General features: G+C 37.3%; 6 protein-coding genes across 6 annotated transcripts; 2 read left to right on the forward strand and 4 right to left on the reverse strand.

The window, feature by feature from the left end:
• Positions 1–711: 711 nt before the first annotated feature.
• On the reverse strand, positions 712–1,457 carry MONOS_11164 (uncharacterized protein; the record flags this gene model as incomplete). The annotated part of the gene is made up of 2 exons (XM_067863670.1): positions 712–1,288; positions 1,341–1,457. The coding sequence occupies 2 exons, from the start codon at positions 1,455–1,457 to the stop codon at positions 863–865; spliced, it is 543 nt and encodes a 180-aa protein (XP_067733013.1). The 3' UTR covers positions 712–862.
• A 1,359-nt stretch (positions 1,458–2,816) lies between these two features.
• Positions 2,817–4,097, forward strand: MONOS_11163 (uncharacterized protein; the record flags this gene model as incomplete). Its single annotated transcript, XM_067863669.1, has 3 exons — positions 2,817–3,050; positions 3,179–3,976; positions 4,068–4,097. The coding sequence occupies 3 exons, from the start codon at positions 2,817–2,819 to the stop codon at positions 4,095–4,097; spliced, it is 1,062 nt and encodes a 353-aa protein (XP_067733014.1).
• A 2,296-nt stretch (positions 4,098–6,393) lies between these two features.
• MONOS_17138 (uncharacterized protein) lies at positions 6,394–7,315 on the reverse strand (the record flags this gene model as incomplete). Its single annotated transcript, XM_067870029.1, has 3 exons — positions 6,394–6,416; positions 6,503–6,986; positions 7,043–7,315. The coding sequence occupies 3 exons, from the start codon at positions 7,313–7,315 to the stop codon at positions 6,394–6,396; spliced, it is 780 nt and encodes a 259-aa protein (XP_067733015.1).
• A 3,476-nt stretch (positions 7,316–10,791) lies between these two features.
• Positions 10,792–13,632, forward strand: MONOS_11161fu11162 (putative sel1 repeat protein; the record flags this gene model as incomplete). The annotated part of the gene is made up of 1 exon (XM_067863668.1): positions 10,792–13,632. The coding sequence occupies one exon, from the start codon at positions 10,792–10,794 to the stop codon at positions 13,630–13,632; it is 2,841 nt and encodes a 946-aa protein (XP_067733016.1).
• Positions 13,633–15,272: 1,640 nt separating this feature from the next.
• On the reverse strand, positions 15,273–16,677 carry MONOS_11160 (uncharacterized protein; the record flags this gene model as incomplete). The annotated part of the gene is made up of 2 exons (XM_067863667.1): positions 15,273–16,512; positions 16,673–16,677. 2 exons carry the CDS (start codon positions 16,675–16,677, stop codon positions 15,273–15,275), a joined length of 1,245 nt encoding a protein of 414 aa, XP_067733017.1.
• Positions 16,678–16,808: 131 nt separating this feature from the next.
• On the reverse strand, positions 16,809–17,783 carry MONOS_11159 (uncharacterized protein; the record flags this gene model as incomplete). Its single annotated transcript, XM_067863665.1, has 1 exon — positions 16,809–17,783. One exon carries the CDS (start codon positions 17,781–17,783, stop codon positions 16,809–16,811), a length of 975 nt encoding a protein of 324 aa, XP_067733018.1.
• Positions 17,784–18,175: the final 392 nt, after the last annotated feature.

Below are 18,175 nucleotides of genomic sequence, written 5' to 3' on the forward strand. Positions count from 1 at the left end.
CGCTTCCCCGCCTTCTGCACCTCTGCCTCCATTCACTCACATAGCCATATCAGCTTATTATCCGCATCAGACGCCCCATCAAACACACACTCAAATGCATGCACTGACAGCATCGCTGAACGATTGCTCGGAATCTCCTTCGCATTTCCTGCTTCTGCTCATTCTCTGCTCTTCCGTGAAGCTTCAATTCTTTTCTCCGTTGTGAACTTCACCTTCGCAGAATCATCTATGCTCCATCACAACAGACGCTGACACTCCTCAGCACAGTGGCTGCGACCACATCACAATGTGCTCATTCGCAAGGGAGATCAGCTCAACTTGGTTGAAAAAGATATCACACACAAACTCGTTCTCCTCTACCTTGTGCTCGAGCTACTCAACAAGTACGATAAACATAACCACTAAGTCTTCCACAATAACCTGCTTCATCACTGCTTCACTCTCTATCCCATGCTGCACGAGGATCTCGCACGGACCCTGAGTCAGATTCCTCTTCGGCTTTGTTCCTCAGCTGCATATACACCATTTCACCTGCATCTTAACTCAGCTTCATGACAGCGGCATGTTCAGCTCGCCCAGCACATTAACAGTCTGCCCGTGTGCAATTCGCACACGCATCATTCGCTGATTGCCTTTTTGGTTCAAGACACTGTTCATCAGCCATCGACCAGATAGAACAACCTCGTCACTCGTTCTTCTTAGTGCACTCAATTTTTCCTCCCTCTTCCTCCTCATCTTTTTATCACTTCGCATAAATCAAACAACTTTTTCCCATCGCTTCTTCATCACATTTGTCTTTTTTCTCAATTATTGACAAATTGTTCGCTCATTTTTTTACAACAGCTTCACAGAAATAATCATTTCAATAAAACTTTTCGTTGTAGTAATGCTCGAACATTCCTCTGAGTCTCCTGCTGAATCGTTCTCCTTCCTCTTCTTGTTTTCGCTCCTCCAGCGCAGCCAGCACAATCGTTGCTGGTGACAGAACCACCTCCTCCATCCTCAGCCACATCACTGATAGCCCCTTCTCCACAATTTCCCCCACTTCATACACTGCAACACATCGCCCTTTCACTTCGTCGTCCAGCTTCATCACCGCACGCCTCGACTGAGGCGATCGCAACACCAGCCGCGCTTTCGCAGACGGCAGCAGCGACGGGTCAAACAGATCGTAGATCGATGGGAATATATTCGCATCCGCTGAAGAAAAAAACCGCTTGCTCTCAGAATTCTTTCCCACCGAAACTGCAAGAGTTGGAAGCTGCGCCTCCTGCGGAACGGGAAGCTTCTCCAAAAGTGCCACATAGCAGGCACACACACAACATATCCCTATGCAGCACCACTTGCAGCATTACAGCATATCCTCGCAGCGTCTGCAGCGACAGCGGCATGTTCTGCGCAAACACCACAGTCGTATCTGAAACCACAATCCGCAGCCGCCTCTGGATGTCGTCCATCGATGCTTCCAACGTTTATAATGCCTCCACTACAGATGCATATGAAGAATCAATTGCTAGCGCTGATGATGAATATGAGGATGAAGAGCAAACTAGCTGCTTGTCCCATACAGCTTTCTCCTCTTCTCTTCTACGCCTCCGGAATGGAGAAGTTGATCTGCGTAATGCTCCATTAGAAGAAGACGAAGAAGATGAGAACTCTGAGAGAAGAGACGACTGATGCGCTGCCACGGCCACAAGAAATTTAATGAGATATTTCCAAACACATCAGCCAGAAGAAACACAGGCTATTTAAACACAACATCCGCATTCTTATCAGAATGGCAAACCTGCATAGAAAAACTGCTTTTTTCGTGTAATATGAAAAAAATGAAGCGGGACATCTTTCAAAGACGGATGGAGACGAAATGAAAAGGAGAAAAAAACAACTCGTGCTTAGATGAAAACAAGTTGTTTGATGCAAACTTTATGAATCTTTATTTGGGAAGAGATTGTATTTTTGAGTTTGCAATAAATAAAGATTTAATTAGAAAAATAATTTATTATTCTGCATTTCAAAATGATAACATTTATTTTTGCTCAATGTTTACAACTTTTCGTATATCTTTCGATTGTTACGAGTGTTGTTTTGATGTATTTTTCATGTTTGATAATTTCTAATAAAAAATTCAATAATTCACGCAAATCAAATATTATTTGTATTTCAGCAAAGGAAAATCATAAAAAACTGATTAAATAATTAAAAATTCAAATGAACAATCGAACAGATAAAATGAAATTGAGGATATAATAACACTTAATTCATCTGATTCAAAAAGCTGGAAACAGTCGCTCACTTGAGTGTATTACAAAATAAAGTTAAAAATGCATATGATATCAACTAATTTGGATCCTGTTTTTCTTTGTAAAGCGAAATAAATATCCATAAATAACATGAATCAAATTTTAATGGGAACGGAATGATCTGCATTTTTTGATAATTTGTGATTTTTTGTAGGACAAAATTAAAGTCATGGAACTTTTCAAAAAAATATAGACATATTGAATTTTAAAATGTATTTTGAAATGAAGCCTATTTTTCATGGGGGAGGGGGGGGGGGTTGAAAACCTTCCTTCAAGCTTCCACGAGAAATTGGTTGGTTTCAAGGGGTGCAAAGCCACTTTGTTCATTCTAAATATATTTTTTGTAAATATTTTTATGAAATTCAATTATTTTTAAAAAAATATGAAAATTCGATCAAAACCTTAAAAGAAAAAATGAAAATACTTGTTGAAGAAAAAAGAAAAGCAGGGCAGAAAAAATTAAAGCATACGATGTTATCTTTTCAACACAGAAAATACATGAATAAATTAGAACGAATGGCACATATTGTGTATGATGGCGTCGTCAGGATCACAGACGCCAACAAATCTAAGCAAATCAGCCGCAGCAGCATTAAAAACGCAGTTCGGGCGTTGCGAACAAAAAGTGAAGTTGGAAAACCAGGGAGACTGCAGGCAATCAGCAAAGAGAAGGAAGAAACAGTTCTGGATGTGATCAAAATTGATTCTGTTTGTGGGAGCAGTTTAACAATGAAGAAAACAAGTGAATTGGTTTGTGCAAGTTTTTTATTGAAACAATTCCATTTTTTCTTTTGAAGGAAAATGTTTTAAATGATGCGAAAAACGAAAACGAGACTAATTAAAAAGTTTCGAATTCAGCAGTATTTGAATTTCAATAGCGACATCCCGATTTGAAAAAAAGCAAAACGAAAAGTTTAGACATAAATCGGCTGGCTGTGTCATGCAAAAGTGTGATGAAGCCCTGGCATCAAATGGTAACAGAATCACATGAAAAAAATCATTACACACCTTCATTAATATTTAACGTTGATGAATCATCTTTGCGTATCCCTTCTTCTGCCAGAATTAGTGTAATTCATCCATCCAACCAAAGCGCTGGGTACAGTAAGGAAGCGCAAAGAATGGACAATGCAACATTTGCTGCTGCCGTGGCTGTTGATGGTTATTCATTGCCTTGCATCATTCTCTGGCCAAGTGTTAAACAACCGGACGAACTGAAGCCTCTGCTCTCTCCAACTCTGGACATCTGGCCTAACAAAAGTGGCTGGATGGACAAGCAAAACTTCAAGAAATATACAGAAACAGTTCTCCTCCCTTCCATCGTTGAAAGAAGAAAGCACATGTCATTTGAAACAGAGAAATGCCTTCTTTTCATCGACTCTCATTTTTCTCGCGGGGATCCTTCAATTTGGAAAGCCTTTTCAGAAAATTACATAGATGTCGTAACACTCATCCTCCACAGCACTCATTTGTCTCAGCCCCTCGAAAGAGGAGTATTTGCCACTCTCAAAACTTCTCTTTCTTCATCATTTGATGTTCCATCATCTACTTCATCGTCTGCTTCAAGAAAAGCACTTGTCGACGTGCTTCCTCAAGAAATTCACTCCGCTTTCACTCCTTCTGTAATTAAAAAAGCTGTTAAACAAAGCGGAGTCCTTCATTATACGTTCGGTCCGGTTCTTCGCAAACTACCGGAATCATCAAAATACTCTCTTCCTTCCCATCGGAACCGTTTCGATTATTTTGGAATGTTAATTACAAAAAAAGAACTTCTCGAAGATTGGGAAAGATTTTTAGGGAGAAATGAAGAAAAGGAGAATAAAAAAGACATGAAACAGGTGATAGAAAACGAAAAAGATGAAATGATTGAATTCAAACATAAAATCAAAAGAAAACGCTCTGACGTTATTTTTGATGAACCAAACGAAGAGGAAAACGAAGAGATGCAAAGAAAACCAGGAAAAAGAAAGATAATTCGAAGAATTGATTCTTCTTTTTTATTTAATAAAATTTTTCTAAAATTTTCACTTCAAAAATATGTGTCAAAATAAAAAAAATGGGTTGGGGTTAAATGATAACCTTATATTGATCGACCTAACAAAAATTCATATCATTATTTTCGAAAATTGATGTTGAGATTCTTTCTTGTTAATGAAGAGAATTTTATTCTGATTTCTAAATGAAATAAATTGAAAATATACGAATGGAGCTTGGGAGAAGACAAAAAGTGAAATAGACATGCAAAAGAAAAGAATGGGGAATATATATCAGTTTGCTGCAAAGAAGAAAGAAACTGAAAACGAAAATAAGTTATAGTTGAATGTCAAACATATTTTGAGAATAATTGTCTTTTTGAAATCATCTATCAATGGATCATTGGGTTATGAATGATGAAAAGAAATGAATTTCTGAAAAAAAACAAATTGACTGAACAAAAGAAAAGAAAAGAACTTGAATAAAGAGAAGATGCTTGCAGAATGGAAGAGGATCAAGACCCAATGCTTCAATTGCAAAATAATCTTGCGCCATGAAGAAAAATAATGAAGGCCATCACCAACAAATATGATGGAGATTCTTCTGTTTATCGAGAGTGAAACATCAAAAGGAAATATATTTATTCGTTTGGATGTTATAAAAAGATTTGCATATGCAAAGAAACTTGTATTCTTTCACCCAAACGAGATTTGGAGAAGAAGGAGAAGAAGAGGAAGAGGAAGAAGAGGAAGAGGAAGAGGAAGAGGAGAAGAAGATGAGGAAGAGGAAGAGGAAAAAGAATCATCAATTTTTGTTGTGTTTATTTGATGATTGGGAGATGAACTTTCCAAATTAGCATACATATTGTGGGGGCTGTGTGTTTGTGAAGTGGAATGCTTGGAAAGCACACGTTGTGGAATAGATTCAGAACGAGGAAGAGGAGGAAAATGAGAATATGAATTGGAGGAAGGAAACAAAGTGGAAGAAGAAGAAGAGAAAGAAAAAGAAGGTGGAGAAGGAAAAGATGATGAAAAGTCGAATGAAAAAAATATTCTTGAATAACATTCAATTGTCAATCATTCATTGAATTCACAATCTTCTTCTTCTTCTCTCAAAAAAACCTCCAAATCCGAAAAACAAGAACAAAAAAAGATTTTATTTCTCCCTTGCCATTTTCCAATTGCAAAAAGAATCTTGTCTTTCTTTCGAGAATGCACAAGTTTTCATCTCGTTTCATAAATCCGAATGTTTCAAAATCATCACATTCATCTTCTTCTTCCTCTTCTTCCTCTTTTTCCTCATCTCCTACCCTTCCTCTTCCGCCTCCTATTTCTTTTTCTTCTTCTTCTTCTCTTTCTCCATCTTCACTTTCTTCCTCTTCTTCTTCTTCTTTTTCATTTACCCTTCTCTTTCCTGCTTTCTCCAACATTTCGTCCTTCATCCAGTCATCCTCCCGCCTTGCCACTGGCCTTTTGTCGATTTCAATATTTTCCGCTCAGAAACTTGAAGCAACAATTAAATTGGCGAAGATGCAGAATGAAGAAGTGAGCATGTATTTTAAGTATTGCTCCCTTCTCTCTAATACCGGTTTCACTCATTTCTGCAGTGCATAAACACCCATCCGAAGCAACAAATCCCTCTTTTCACTCAACTTCAACAAATCCTCTCTCTCTCTCTCTCTTTCTTTTCCTTTTCTCCTCTTCTTAAATGTTTGAAAATTCTGATTGAAATAGAATGTGGAGATTTGACAGATCCAATTTTGATTATTATTCATTATTTGATTTCATTGTTGTTCTTTTCCTTTTTATTTTAGTTTTGTTGCAAATGTTAGATATGAAAAAAAGACTTTTTCAAAAAGCAACTCAATTAATTATTGAAGAATGAAATGATAAAAATAAAAGAATATATATAATTTTTGAGTTACAGAATAAATAACGTCTCTTTAACTCAAACATTTATAGAATAATCCGAAAAGCTCAACGATAAATAATCATGATATTTTTCGTTGAGAAAATCAAAGGTTTCATGAAAACTGGTGATGGTATCTTCATATCCTTCTTCTTCCATCTTTTCTAAAACCTTCCTTTTCGTTGCCTTTCTTTTAACTTCTTCCATTTTGTTATCCGTCTTTTTTTTCAATTTCTTCGAAACATTCAAAAAGAAATGCAAGTATTTACTTAATATTTTGTCTTTCAATGTTGATTGATGAATTTCCTCCAAAACAGAACCAATAGCACCACTATTCAGCAAGTCTTCAATTTCAACAGCTACGATCACAGCTGCTTCTCTAAAATAATAAATGCACCAATTGCTAATTTCTTTGTTATTTTCTCTTGCTGCTCGAAATACTTGAACAATTCTGCCGATTAGCCCAACAGATTCTTCATTCCTCTCTTGGTACAAGGATAAGAAAAAGAAGATTGTGCTCAGCCATCTCCTTATTATCATAACTTTTTTTGATTCTTCTTTGCTCATTTCCTCTTCTTTCTTCTTCCAATCAACACTTCTTGTCAACTCTTCCAGTTCTCTTTTTGCTTCTCTTGCAAAACACAATTCATTCTCAATCACCCCTTCAAGATCGTGATATTCGTAATGTCTACTCATCAGAAACTCCCAGGCAGACTGATAGGCAAGTTGTGCCAGATTGTGATGTTCCTGATGATATTGGATTATCTCTTTGATTTCATTCAAATACAGTTCTTTTAGCCCTTCCTAATAAAAATCGGAAAAAATCAATAACTTCAAAAATGAAATAAAAATAAACATACACTTAATTCAATATTGCTCAAAGCCAGCAAGGCAATTTCCACATCCTTTTGAACTTCCTCTGTTTCATCTTTCCTCGAGGCAACCTTCAGAATGCAGAGAATACAACTTGCTGATATAAATTCATATGAAGGCCTGCAGGTTAGCAAAAGATAGCATTCGCAAAGGTCAGTCGAAAGCCTTTCATCCTTTTCTTCTTTTTTCTCTTCTTCTACAATGATCATTTTCTCGAATCTTTTGTTCAATGAAGAATACTCAAAACCTGAAACCCACATGTTATTCAAAACGATGCAATATCCAAGATGTTTCAGCAAATAAAAAGCATTTTCAATTTTCACTTCCCCTTCTTTAATCATTTCGTCCATTTCATTGAACCATTTTTTTGTGAAGACAGATTTGAATTCTTCTTTATTCATTTCTTCAATTATTTCATTCATTTCAAGGATTTTCTGCTTCTGTTCGGTTTCGTTGCAATGTTCCAACTGTGAAAGCTTCTCTAAAAAATTTGAAAAACCAACAGAGAAAAAATACACATTTATTTATTTTATCATTTGTTTCTGATAAATTCCAGCATACCCAGAAACGTTTGTGTTTTTGAATGTGGCTGCAAAATCGTAAAATTATGTCAAAACAACAAAAAAATTCATTTTCAGAATTATCACGTAATATTCGCATCAAAATAATTAAAAATACTAAATAAAAATATAAAATAATAGCAGGAGTCTTAACCTCTTTTGCCATCAATGACTTTTGCCTCAAAACAATCAAATCAATGAAACAAAATTATCTTGTTTTTGTGCAAATTAATAAGGGTGACAAACCTATAATTTTATAAGTGAAGATTTTATATTGATGATGTGCTGCATTAAAGCTTTGTTTGTGCTGCTTAGGTGCACGACTGTAGATACACTCATGCAAGTTATGGCACCACAGAAGGGCAATAATTTTGTTAACAGATGGAGGAGCGAGTGGCTGTTTTCCAATATTGTTTGCGAAAAGTGAATTGGTGAGTAAAATTATATGAGATTTGAACTTGGTAATAAATTACAAAACATATGGCATAACGCTGGCTGCGATATTTTGATGAAAAATAACTCAAGCAAGATGCAGAAAAAAAGCGAGGAGAATTTCAGAAAGATTGAATTGAACCTCTTGTTCATTTCGAGGGAAATGCGTTGCACTTGGCATATCTTTTGCTCAGGACTTGCTTTATATGGTTTTTGGGTGGAAGATTTTCTTTGTGGAAAAGGAAAGGGAATTGAGGGGTTGGATAATGGAGGAAGCGAGTTGAGCAAAACACTCAGCAGGCCTTAACAACAAACGCATTTCCATTTACGCGAAACACGTTGGAAAACTATCAGTAAAGACATGGCGTTGAATTAGTCTTTGAAAAAGAGTTGATTTCTTGGTTATTTGGATAATATAATCTTTCACTTGCATCATTATTAGATTCATTAATGATTTTCTGCTTTCGATGATTTTCTATGCCAGCGATTTGTTGTCTAGTTGTCTGAATTTTTTGAAGGAAGAGAGGCAATTTTGGAGAGCAAGAAAGCCAACTGGGCTGATAATTACCAATCCATTGGAGATGAGAAAATATTTAAATACCAAAAAGATGGTTTGTTTTTTTTTTATTTCATTCATTTTTCTTTAATGACGTTCTTTTAGTGAATGCAAATTGACCATGAACAGGAATGCCACGAAGAAAGAGAGAAATCTTTTGAACCTTTTTCAAAAGAGAAAGAAGTTTTGAGATTATTCATGTTTGGATTGCTTTCAACGACTTCATTCATGGCTTCCTCCATCTGTTTTGCATGTTACATAACCGGACAATGCTTAACATGAGCTTGCAAGAGAGAGAAAAGCAGTTTATTTGGCTTATTTGTTGAAAGCATTTGGAAGAAGCGACTCTTTTATCGGGGCTGATGAACTGGATGGGCATTCACATTCAAAAAGCATTCAACTTGTTTTGTGATTTGTCATAACTCTTTGCCATTTCAGAAAACTGTTTGATGGAAACATGCAACTGGAAGACTTTATAACAAGACTCACAATTTTGATGCAATTGGCAGAATTGGATGAAATGTGAAAGAAATTTAGAAATTGCAAGGGATTTTGAGTGGGAGTTGGAGTTGGAGAAATTCAAAGTGGAGAAGAGAAAAGAGGGAAGATGCAACGTTGGTCAAGAAAACAAGGAAAAAATGGTTGTGAAGAAGAAAAGCGGCTTTGGGGAAGAAAAAAAGAGAAGATAAGATAGAACGAGTGGAAAACAATTTTCTGAGGGAAAGAGAGAATAATTAATTTGGAGAAAGAAAGAGAGAAAGAGAGAAAGAAAAGACGAACTGTCTTCTTTGAAGATTATTCCTTCACTTTTCATGTTGCGAAGACTGAAGAAAGCAGAAGAAAGGAAACAAAATAATCAGATGTTGGAATTGAGAAAAGAAGAAGAAAATATTTGAAATAATTATTCCGGCAAACGCCCGAAAAGATGAGCCGAAAGGGAGAATTTTCATGGAGAAAAATGAATAAAGTGGATTAGAAGAAAAAGAAGAAGAAGATAAAAAGGCAAAAGCAGAGAAAATCAAGCAAAGAGAGATATTTCTCCGGATGATGCTTATTCTCCGGATTTAGTTCAAAAATATCAACAAGTGAGATTTTGAGGATATAAGCAGAAGACGGGAAGAATAATAGTAAAAAAAAGCAAAATGAAAAAGAAAAAGCATTTCATCAGATGATTAAAGCGAAGAAGGATAAAATTTTGACAGAGAAAAGAGAGATGGAGAGAAAAGATTATCCTGTGAAAGATGAAGAAAGAAGGAAAAAGATGAATGGAGATGAGAGAAATGAAGAAGAAAGGAAAGGAAAATGGAAAAGATAAAGAGAAAGATAAGCAAAAGGTATAGCATATTTAAATCAATGAAACAACTACAATAAAACTCATGAAATAACATTGCATTGAAATTTTCTTCATCGCCATCATCTTTTTCTTTGTTTTATTTCTTCTTCTTCTTTTTCTTCTTCTTCTTCTTCTTCTTCTTCTTCTTCTTCTTCTTCTTCTTCTTCTTCTTCTTCTTCTTCTTCTTCTTCTTCTTCTTCTTCTTCTTCTTCTTCCTGCTAATCTGTTTCTTCTTCTTTTCAGTTGTCCAAGTGAATGAATGAATATTTATCCCTTCGATGTATTCTGCCACACACACACTCACACTCACTCACTCACTCACTCACTCACTCACTCACTCAACTCTTGATGCGGCTGATCCAAATGAATGCATCCCAGAAGCGATTTGAAATGTGAATGAAAAAATAAAAAAGAAATGAGTTGGTTATAACAAATATCTGAATTTAATCATTTTCATGTTTCTGAGAGTTTTGGTGCAAAAGCAAAAGAGCAGAAAATATAAGACTCAACATAATTTCACAGGTTTGCTATTTTTCACAACTTGGCTTTTCATTTTCATTCACAAAAAATTTGTTGAACGAACGTCAAAAGAAATAAAAATATGAATAATTAACATTAAATTTTTTTTTGTTTTGAAAAAAATGTTTGAATAACAAAATGCAACACTGCCAAAAATCATGCAATCACTTTATGCTCATTTTTTCATTTATTTAAAGATGATAAACAGTATTTCAAAATTTTATTCTTTGATGATCAAATATATAATATATATTTCAAATAATAGTTTTTAACGATTGACATTTTTTCTGCTTATATTGCAGGACGAGCAGCTAAACCTAAGCACTGAGCGATAAAATGGAATGCGAAAAAGATATGCAAAAATTGAAAAGTGATCCATTGAAAAGGGACGAGGATGGAAGAACAGAAGCAATGCGATGGATTGCTGAGAAAATGACAGAACCTCCATCGGGAATACGACATGATATTTCACTTGCTGATAATGACGGATGGACAATGGCCATGTTGTGGCTTCAATTTGTTCAAACAGAACCACCAGAATGGATGAGACACGATATCACACTTTCAAATGATAATGGATGGACAATGGCCATGAATTGGATTCAGTTTGTTCAAACAGAACCGCCAGAATGGATGAGGCACGATATCACACTTAGAACCAAGAAAGAAAATACGATGGCCATGTTCTGGGTTCAGTTTGTTCAAACAGAGCCGCCAGAATGGATGAGACACGATATCACACTAACCAATAAAGACGGATGGACAATAGCTATGATATGGATTCAAGTCGTCAAGGCAGAACCTCCACAATGGATGAGACATGACGCAACACTAACTCAAAAGGATGGCTGGACTATGGCCATGTTATGGATTGAAAATGTAAAGACAGAACCCCCAGAATGGATGAGGCACGACATCGCACTCCGCAATAATTATGAGTCAACAATGGCAATGATATGGATTTATAATGTCAAAACAGAGCCGCCAGAATGGATGAGGCACGATATCACACTAACCAATAAAGACGGATGGACTATGGCAATGAAGTGGATTCAAGTCGTCAAGAAAGAACCGCCAGAATGGATGAGACATGACATCACACTTACCAATAAGGATGGATACACAATGGCTATGTTCTGGATTGAATGCGTCAAGGCAGAACCTCCACAATGGATGAGACATGACGCAACACTAACTCAGAAGGATGGTTGGACAATGGCCATGTTCTGGATTCAGTTTGTTCAAACAGATCCACCGGAGTGGATGAGGCATGACATCACACTTCGCAACAATAAAGGAGCAACAATGGCAATGATATGGATTTCAAATGTCAAAACAGAACCTCCAGAATGGATGAGACACAGTATCACAGTTTATGATAAGAACGGATTAACAATGGCCATGCTTTGGATTCAAGACGTCAAAACAGAACCTCCAGAATGGATGAGGCATGACATCATTCTACGTAACAAAGACGGCCCAACGATGGCGATGATGTGGATTCAAGTCGTCAAGAAAGAACCGCCAGAATGGATGAGACATGATATTGCACTTTCCGACGAGGATGGATACACAATGTCGATGTTTTGGATTCAGTTTGTTCAAACAGAACCCTCAGAATGGATGAGACATGGCATTACACTTCGCGATAGCGGTGGAGAGACTATGGCCATGTTGTGGATTCACTTTGTCAAGATGGAGCCGCCAGAATGGATGAGGCACGATATCACACTTAGAACCAAGAAAGAAAATACGATGGCCATGTTCTGGATTCAGTTTGTTCAAACAGAGCCGCCAGAATGGATGAGACACGATATTACGCTTAGAACTGAGAAAGGAAATACAATGGCTATGTTTTGGATTCAAGAAGTCAAAACAGAACCGCCAGAATGGATGAGACACGATATTACGCTTAGAACTGAGAAAGGAAATACAATGGCTATGTTTTGGATTCAAGAAGTCAAAACAGAACCGCCAGAATGGATGAGGCACGATATCACACTAACCAATAAAGACGGATGGACTATGGCAATGAAGTGGATTCAAGTCGTCAAGAAAGAACCGCCAGAATGGATGAGACATGACATCACACTTACCAATAAGGATGGATACACAATGGCCATGTTCTGGATTCAAGACGTCAAAACAGATCCACCGGAGTGGATGAGGCATGACATCACACTTCGCAACAATAAAGGAGCAACAATGGCTATGATATGGATTTCAAATGTCAAAACAGAACCTTCAGAATGGATGAGACACAGTATCACAGTTTATGATAAGAACGGATTAACAATGGCCATGCTTTGGATTCAAGACGTCAAAACAGAACCTCCAGAATGGATGAGGCATGACATCATTCTACGTAACAAAGACGGCCTAACGATGGCGATGATGTGGATTCAGTTCACTGAAACTGAACCCCCAGAATGGATGAGACATTGTAATTCATTGAAAGATAAGAGAAGATGTACAATGGCAGATTATTGGGAATTTTTTGTTGAAACTGAATTACCGGAATGGATGAAATTTGATGATACATTGAAAGACAAAAATGGACAAACGCCGGGAATGAGGTGGATTATTGAGAACAAGACAGAACCACCAGAGCGAATGCGACACGACTATACGCTTGCCGATAAGTTTGGACGAACAATGGCAATGCTGTGGATTGAGAATGTGAAGACAGAACCTCCAGAATGGACGAGACATAATAAGACGCAAAGCGATAAGGATGGGTGGACGATGGCAATGATATGGATTTGGGGTGTGAAGACAGAACCACCGAGTTGGATGAGGCATGAAATCACTCTGCAAAACAAGGATGGATGGACGATGGCCATGCATTGGATTGCTCTTGTGAAAACAGAACCACCCGAATGGATGAGACACAGCATCACAGTTTATGATAAGGATGGATGGACGATGGCAATGATATGGATTTGGGGTGTGAAGACAGATCCGCCAGAATGGATGAGACACGCCATTTCACTTAGCGATAAGGAGGGGAAAACAATGGCTATGCTGTGGATTCAGTTTGTGAAAACAGAACCGCCAGTGTGGATAAGACATAGTTATTCGTTGAAGGATAAGAAAGGAAATACGATGGCAGATTACTGGAAAAGCGATGTCCAGGGTGCACTACCGGAATGGATGACGATTGATAAAACCGCATGAGTGTTTGTCATATTTGCATTGAATTCATCATTTAAGATGCTTTCAATGAATCAGCTGATTAACTGGTTTCTCAATAAAGGCTCTTCAACGGCCTATCGAAATGCATGGTTATTCTTTCTTTCTTTCTTTTGAAGTGACTTTCTAACTTTCTGCAAACACTCGGATATTCTTCAAATAAGAATCATTTTGATAACCTTTCTATTCATCTTCAATAATTTTTTTTTCATTTTGTATGAAATTTAAGCGATTCATTTCATTTCAACACTTTTATTTTTTTAATTTTTTTTTTTTTTTTGTCTGAAAATTTACCAGTCTCATTTTTATTTGATTTTGCAAATAATGAAAGAAAATCTCAATTCAAATCACTTGTTTTCTTTTTATTTTTCTTTTTATTTTTTCTTTTTTTCAATTTACCAATGCGACTGAAAATTCACTTGGGCATTTTGAAAATGAAATGAGCATTTCTGTGATTTGGAGTTGAGAGAACTGTTGTTTTTGGTTGTTGTGCTTTGACGATTTTGTTGCAGCCATTTTGATCGGATTCAACAGTTGCAATTCAGTTAATAATTGGCTCATATTTGTTCATTTTTGGGAATTGAAAGTGTTTCGTTGCTGTCTTGAAAAAAACACAGAATATTCACAAAGGCAACACCTGTTTTGACATTCAGATGTTTCATTTGAAATCACACGAAGTGACGATTTTGAGAAAGACATTACAAATATCTGTTTGTGTCACATTAATGATTTATTAAAAAAAAGCTTCGAAGAAATATTCATTTTTATATCTCATTAACAAATCACGTTACACAACAAAATGTGTGAAAAAAATAAAATTGATTATTAAAAAAGGAAATCATTTTGTGAAATAGACTCCATTGGCGTTGTTGAAAACTCATTTATTGAAGTGTGAGAAATTCTCTTCAAACACATCTGAATGACAAAAATCGGAGTTCCGATTGAATACTGTCTCTTTCGAATTGTGGAAGAAGGCAAACAGATGAAGAGAAGAAAACCTCGAGGAGAGAGCGTGAATAATTCCATGAAGAAGACTCATGAACTGTTTGAGAAGGTCATTATGGAAATACCATTTAAGAAAGGAGAAAAATAAATGGATCGTACACAATCTTCTGAACATCTTTTCTGCTGAAGAAGGTTCAGCTAAATGCATTCAAGGCAAGAGGTTCAGACATGATTCTTTCAATCTGAATGGGAAGATATAAAAATTTGAATGAAAAATCTGTCTCAAATTCAGTTATTATTGTTTGGAAAAGATAAGAAAGCAAAGAAGAACGCTTGTATTTTGTCTCTTTTAATTGCGAAGAAGCATGAATGAGAGCGTCAAATGTCTTCAGTTCAATCGAGAAAGAAACAGGATCAAAAACACATCAATGTCTTTGTGCATTTGTTTTTATACTAATATTTTTCATTTGCACAACTCCAAAAAATCATAAATCAACATTGAAGTTCTTTTTTCATAACCCTTTTTCATATCTTTGGCATGCATTATTAAACAAAAAGTTTGAAGGAAATAAACGTTATAAAAAAATCAACAAATAAGAACAAAGCCAATAACCAGTCCAAAACTTTAAATAGAAATCACAAAAGATGCCAACATCAAACAGAATGTTTCACAAGAACTGTTAAGGACGGATAAACACAGGCGAAGAAAGCGGAGCAAGCCCTGAAGGAGTTTTGTGCTTCAGATAGAGTGAAGAGTCGAAGCTGAAAGGCGGCTGGAGCTCAGAAACACGAGGCGTTGGAAGGGAAGATGGAGGCAGCTGTGTGGCTGTGGAAGAGTTGCTGGCAAATTGGCTGCTGAAGCCCTGCGATTGAGCTGAAGTGGCTGGAGAATGAGAAGGAAGAGAAGAAGAAAAAAAGAAAGTGTTTGAGGACGAGCTTTCAATTGGATAGGATGTAGATGAAATTGATGTTGTTTGTGAAAGAGAACTGGATTTTGAGGAAGGAAAACGTGAGTTGGGTGAAATGAGTGATGGAGAATGAGAAGAAGAAGAAGAAGAAGATGATGATAATGATGAAGGAGAAGTGAATGAAGAATTTCGTGCATTCATGTTGCTTGGCGAAGAGTAATGATAACGCAATGAGCCAACAGATGATGATGATGATGATGAATAAGAATGACTTGTATTTTCACTTGTCTCATGCGAAGACTCCGAAGGAGTCGAGCGAAATGCATCCAGCGTCTGGTAAATTGGCACGTTTTGAGAGAAAATGGAAGAAGAAGTTGTTTCAATCAGCTCAAAAAGCGTAGGATCTGGTTGCTTCCAATTCGCCCCCAACATTCCCATCGGCTTCTCTGCCACTTGCCAATTACCATTGAACGCACTTTTTGTTGCATAACTGTCATATCCATCTTCTTTTTCACCTTCTTCTCCTTTTCCTCCTTCTTCCTCTTCTTCATTATCCTTCTTTTCACACTGCCCCAGCAGCACCCACAGCAGGTCCATTGCCTCGCACACCACACTCCGATACCTCCCTCTCTTCAGAATCTGCGCCACTGCCTCCACACACCCAGCCTCCACAATCACCCCCGCAGCCTCCTTCCCCAGCAGCCCCACGTTCCTCAGTGCCCTCAGCGCGTGGCACTGGGCGCTGTGTGCGTCTGCCTGGGCGATGTGGCAGAGGGCGAAGACACACCTCGGCCGAAGGAGGGTGCATGCCTGGGAGGAGGTGCCGGCGCCAATGTTGCAGGCGAGGAGCGCGGCCTCGTGGTGTAGACAGGACGAGGAGGAGGACAAGTGCGAGGCGAAGACGGCGAAGAAAGAGGGCTGCAGCAGAAGACGCTGGATGTCTTCGTCGCTGCCACACGAGAAGTTCACAAAGAAGCGGAATGCCATCACTCGCAGAACAGACACAGAATCACTTTGAATGAAGGGGATGATCATTTCATTCGAAATATCATTCAGATTATTGTTATTCATATTCATAGGATATGTCGATGAAAGTTCAAAAATAAATATAAAATAAATAAATAGAACAAATAAAGAGAGAAAGAGAAACAAAACAAAAGGATAAGACAAACCTCATCAATTCCACAACCAGCCCAAGGAGCACAGGATCGATGAAGAACTTGTTATTGTTCGGGTTCTCGTTGATGTTGGCGAGTATTTGCAGACAGCACTCGATGACCGCCTTTTCTGTGGGCAGCTCATCGTTCTTCATTCCTTCATTCTCCATCTTCTGCTCTCTTCTTCTTCTTCTTCTTTCTCTTTCTCTTCTCTTCTCTTCTTTCGTTCTTCTTCTTCCTCTTCTTCCTCTTCCTCATCATCTTCTTCCTCTCCTCCTTCTTCCTCTTCTATATTCATCCTCCCTTTCATCTCATCCTCTCTTCTTTCTCCTGCTTTTCCTGTTTTTTCTTCATTCTGCCCAAAATTCATTCCATTTTCATTTTCATGTTCATTTTCGCTTTCATTTTCAAACACATTTTCGTCTATCGGCCCAAAAAGTGGACTTTCTCCTCTTTTTGTGTTGTTTTCTTTGCTTTCTTTGCTTTCTTTGCTTTCTTCACCAACTTCTTCCATTCCATTTTCTTTTCCTTCTTTTCCTTCTTTTCCTTCTTTTCCTTCTTTTCCTTCTTCTTCTCTTTTTCCTTCATGCTTTCTCAAATTGCCATCTTCAGCTTCATTTTCTTCTTCTGTTCGAACACCAAACAGCCCTCCTTCCACATTAATTCCTCTTCTTTCTTCTTCCAATTTCTTCTTCCCTTTCTTCTTCTCTCCTTCCTCCTCCTCTTTCTCTTTTTCTCCTTCTCTTCCTTCTCTTCCCTCTCTTCCTCCCTCTTTCCCTCTTCTCCTCAGCATCCCCTTTGCCGCTCTCCTCATCCGCATTTCCCTCAGCACTTCCTTCACAAACATGGCGGCGTCGAAGAAGAGCTGGTCAGACTGAGAGGAAAGCGTCAGCGCTGCCAGAAGCTGAAGGAGATGGGAGGTGGTGGCAGTGACTGGGAATGGCGAGGAGAAGGGCTGGGTGGAGAGATGGGTGGTGGAGAAGGAGGAAGAGGAGGAAGAGGAGGAAGAGGAGGAAGAGGAGGAAGAGGAGGAAGAGGAGGAAGAGGAGGAAGAGGAGGAAGAGGAGGAAGAGGAAGAAGAGGGAGAAGAGGGAGAAGAGGGAGAAGAAGATATTATAACAAGCATTCGCAATAGGTTGAACTTTCTAAACAGAAAATATTATTATTTAATGAAATTATCAATGGATATTAGAGATTATTTTGTGAAAATCTGATAGAGAGAAATGTTTAATATTTTGTAATTCAAAAATGTTTTTTTTTTTTAATTGGTTGATGATTCTTCAAAACTTTGGAATTATTTTATTATTTTCACAAAAATGATTCACAATATTATCTGTTTTTGATCATTCTGTAAATGTTTGAGTGAATGAGATGATATTTATTCTGTAAATCAAAAATTTTATTTATTTTTTCTTTTAGCGTCATATCACAATTCGACATATCTTAAGTAAGTGTCATATCTTTATTTTTATCATTTCACAAAGAAATTAAATATAATCTGATTGTTTGCGTTTTGAA

This window comes from Monocercomonoides exilis (genome assembly GCF_001643675.1).
Source record: "Monocercomonoides exilis strain PA203 chromosome Unknown scaffold8-1962414, whole genome shotgun sequence".
Lineage (NCBI taxonomy): Eukaryota > Preaxostyla > Oxymonadida > Polymastigidae > Monocercomonoides > Monocercomonoides exilis.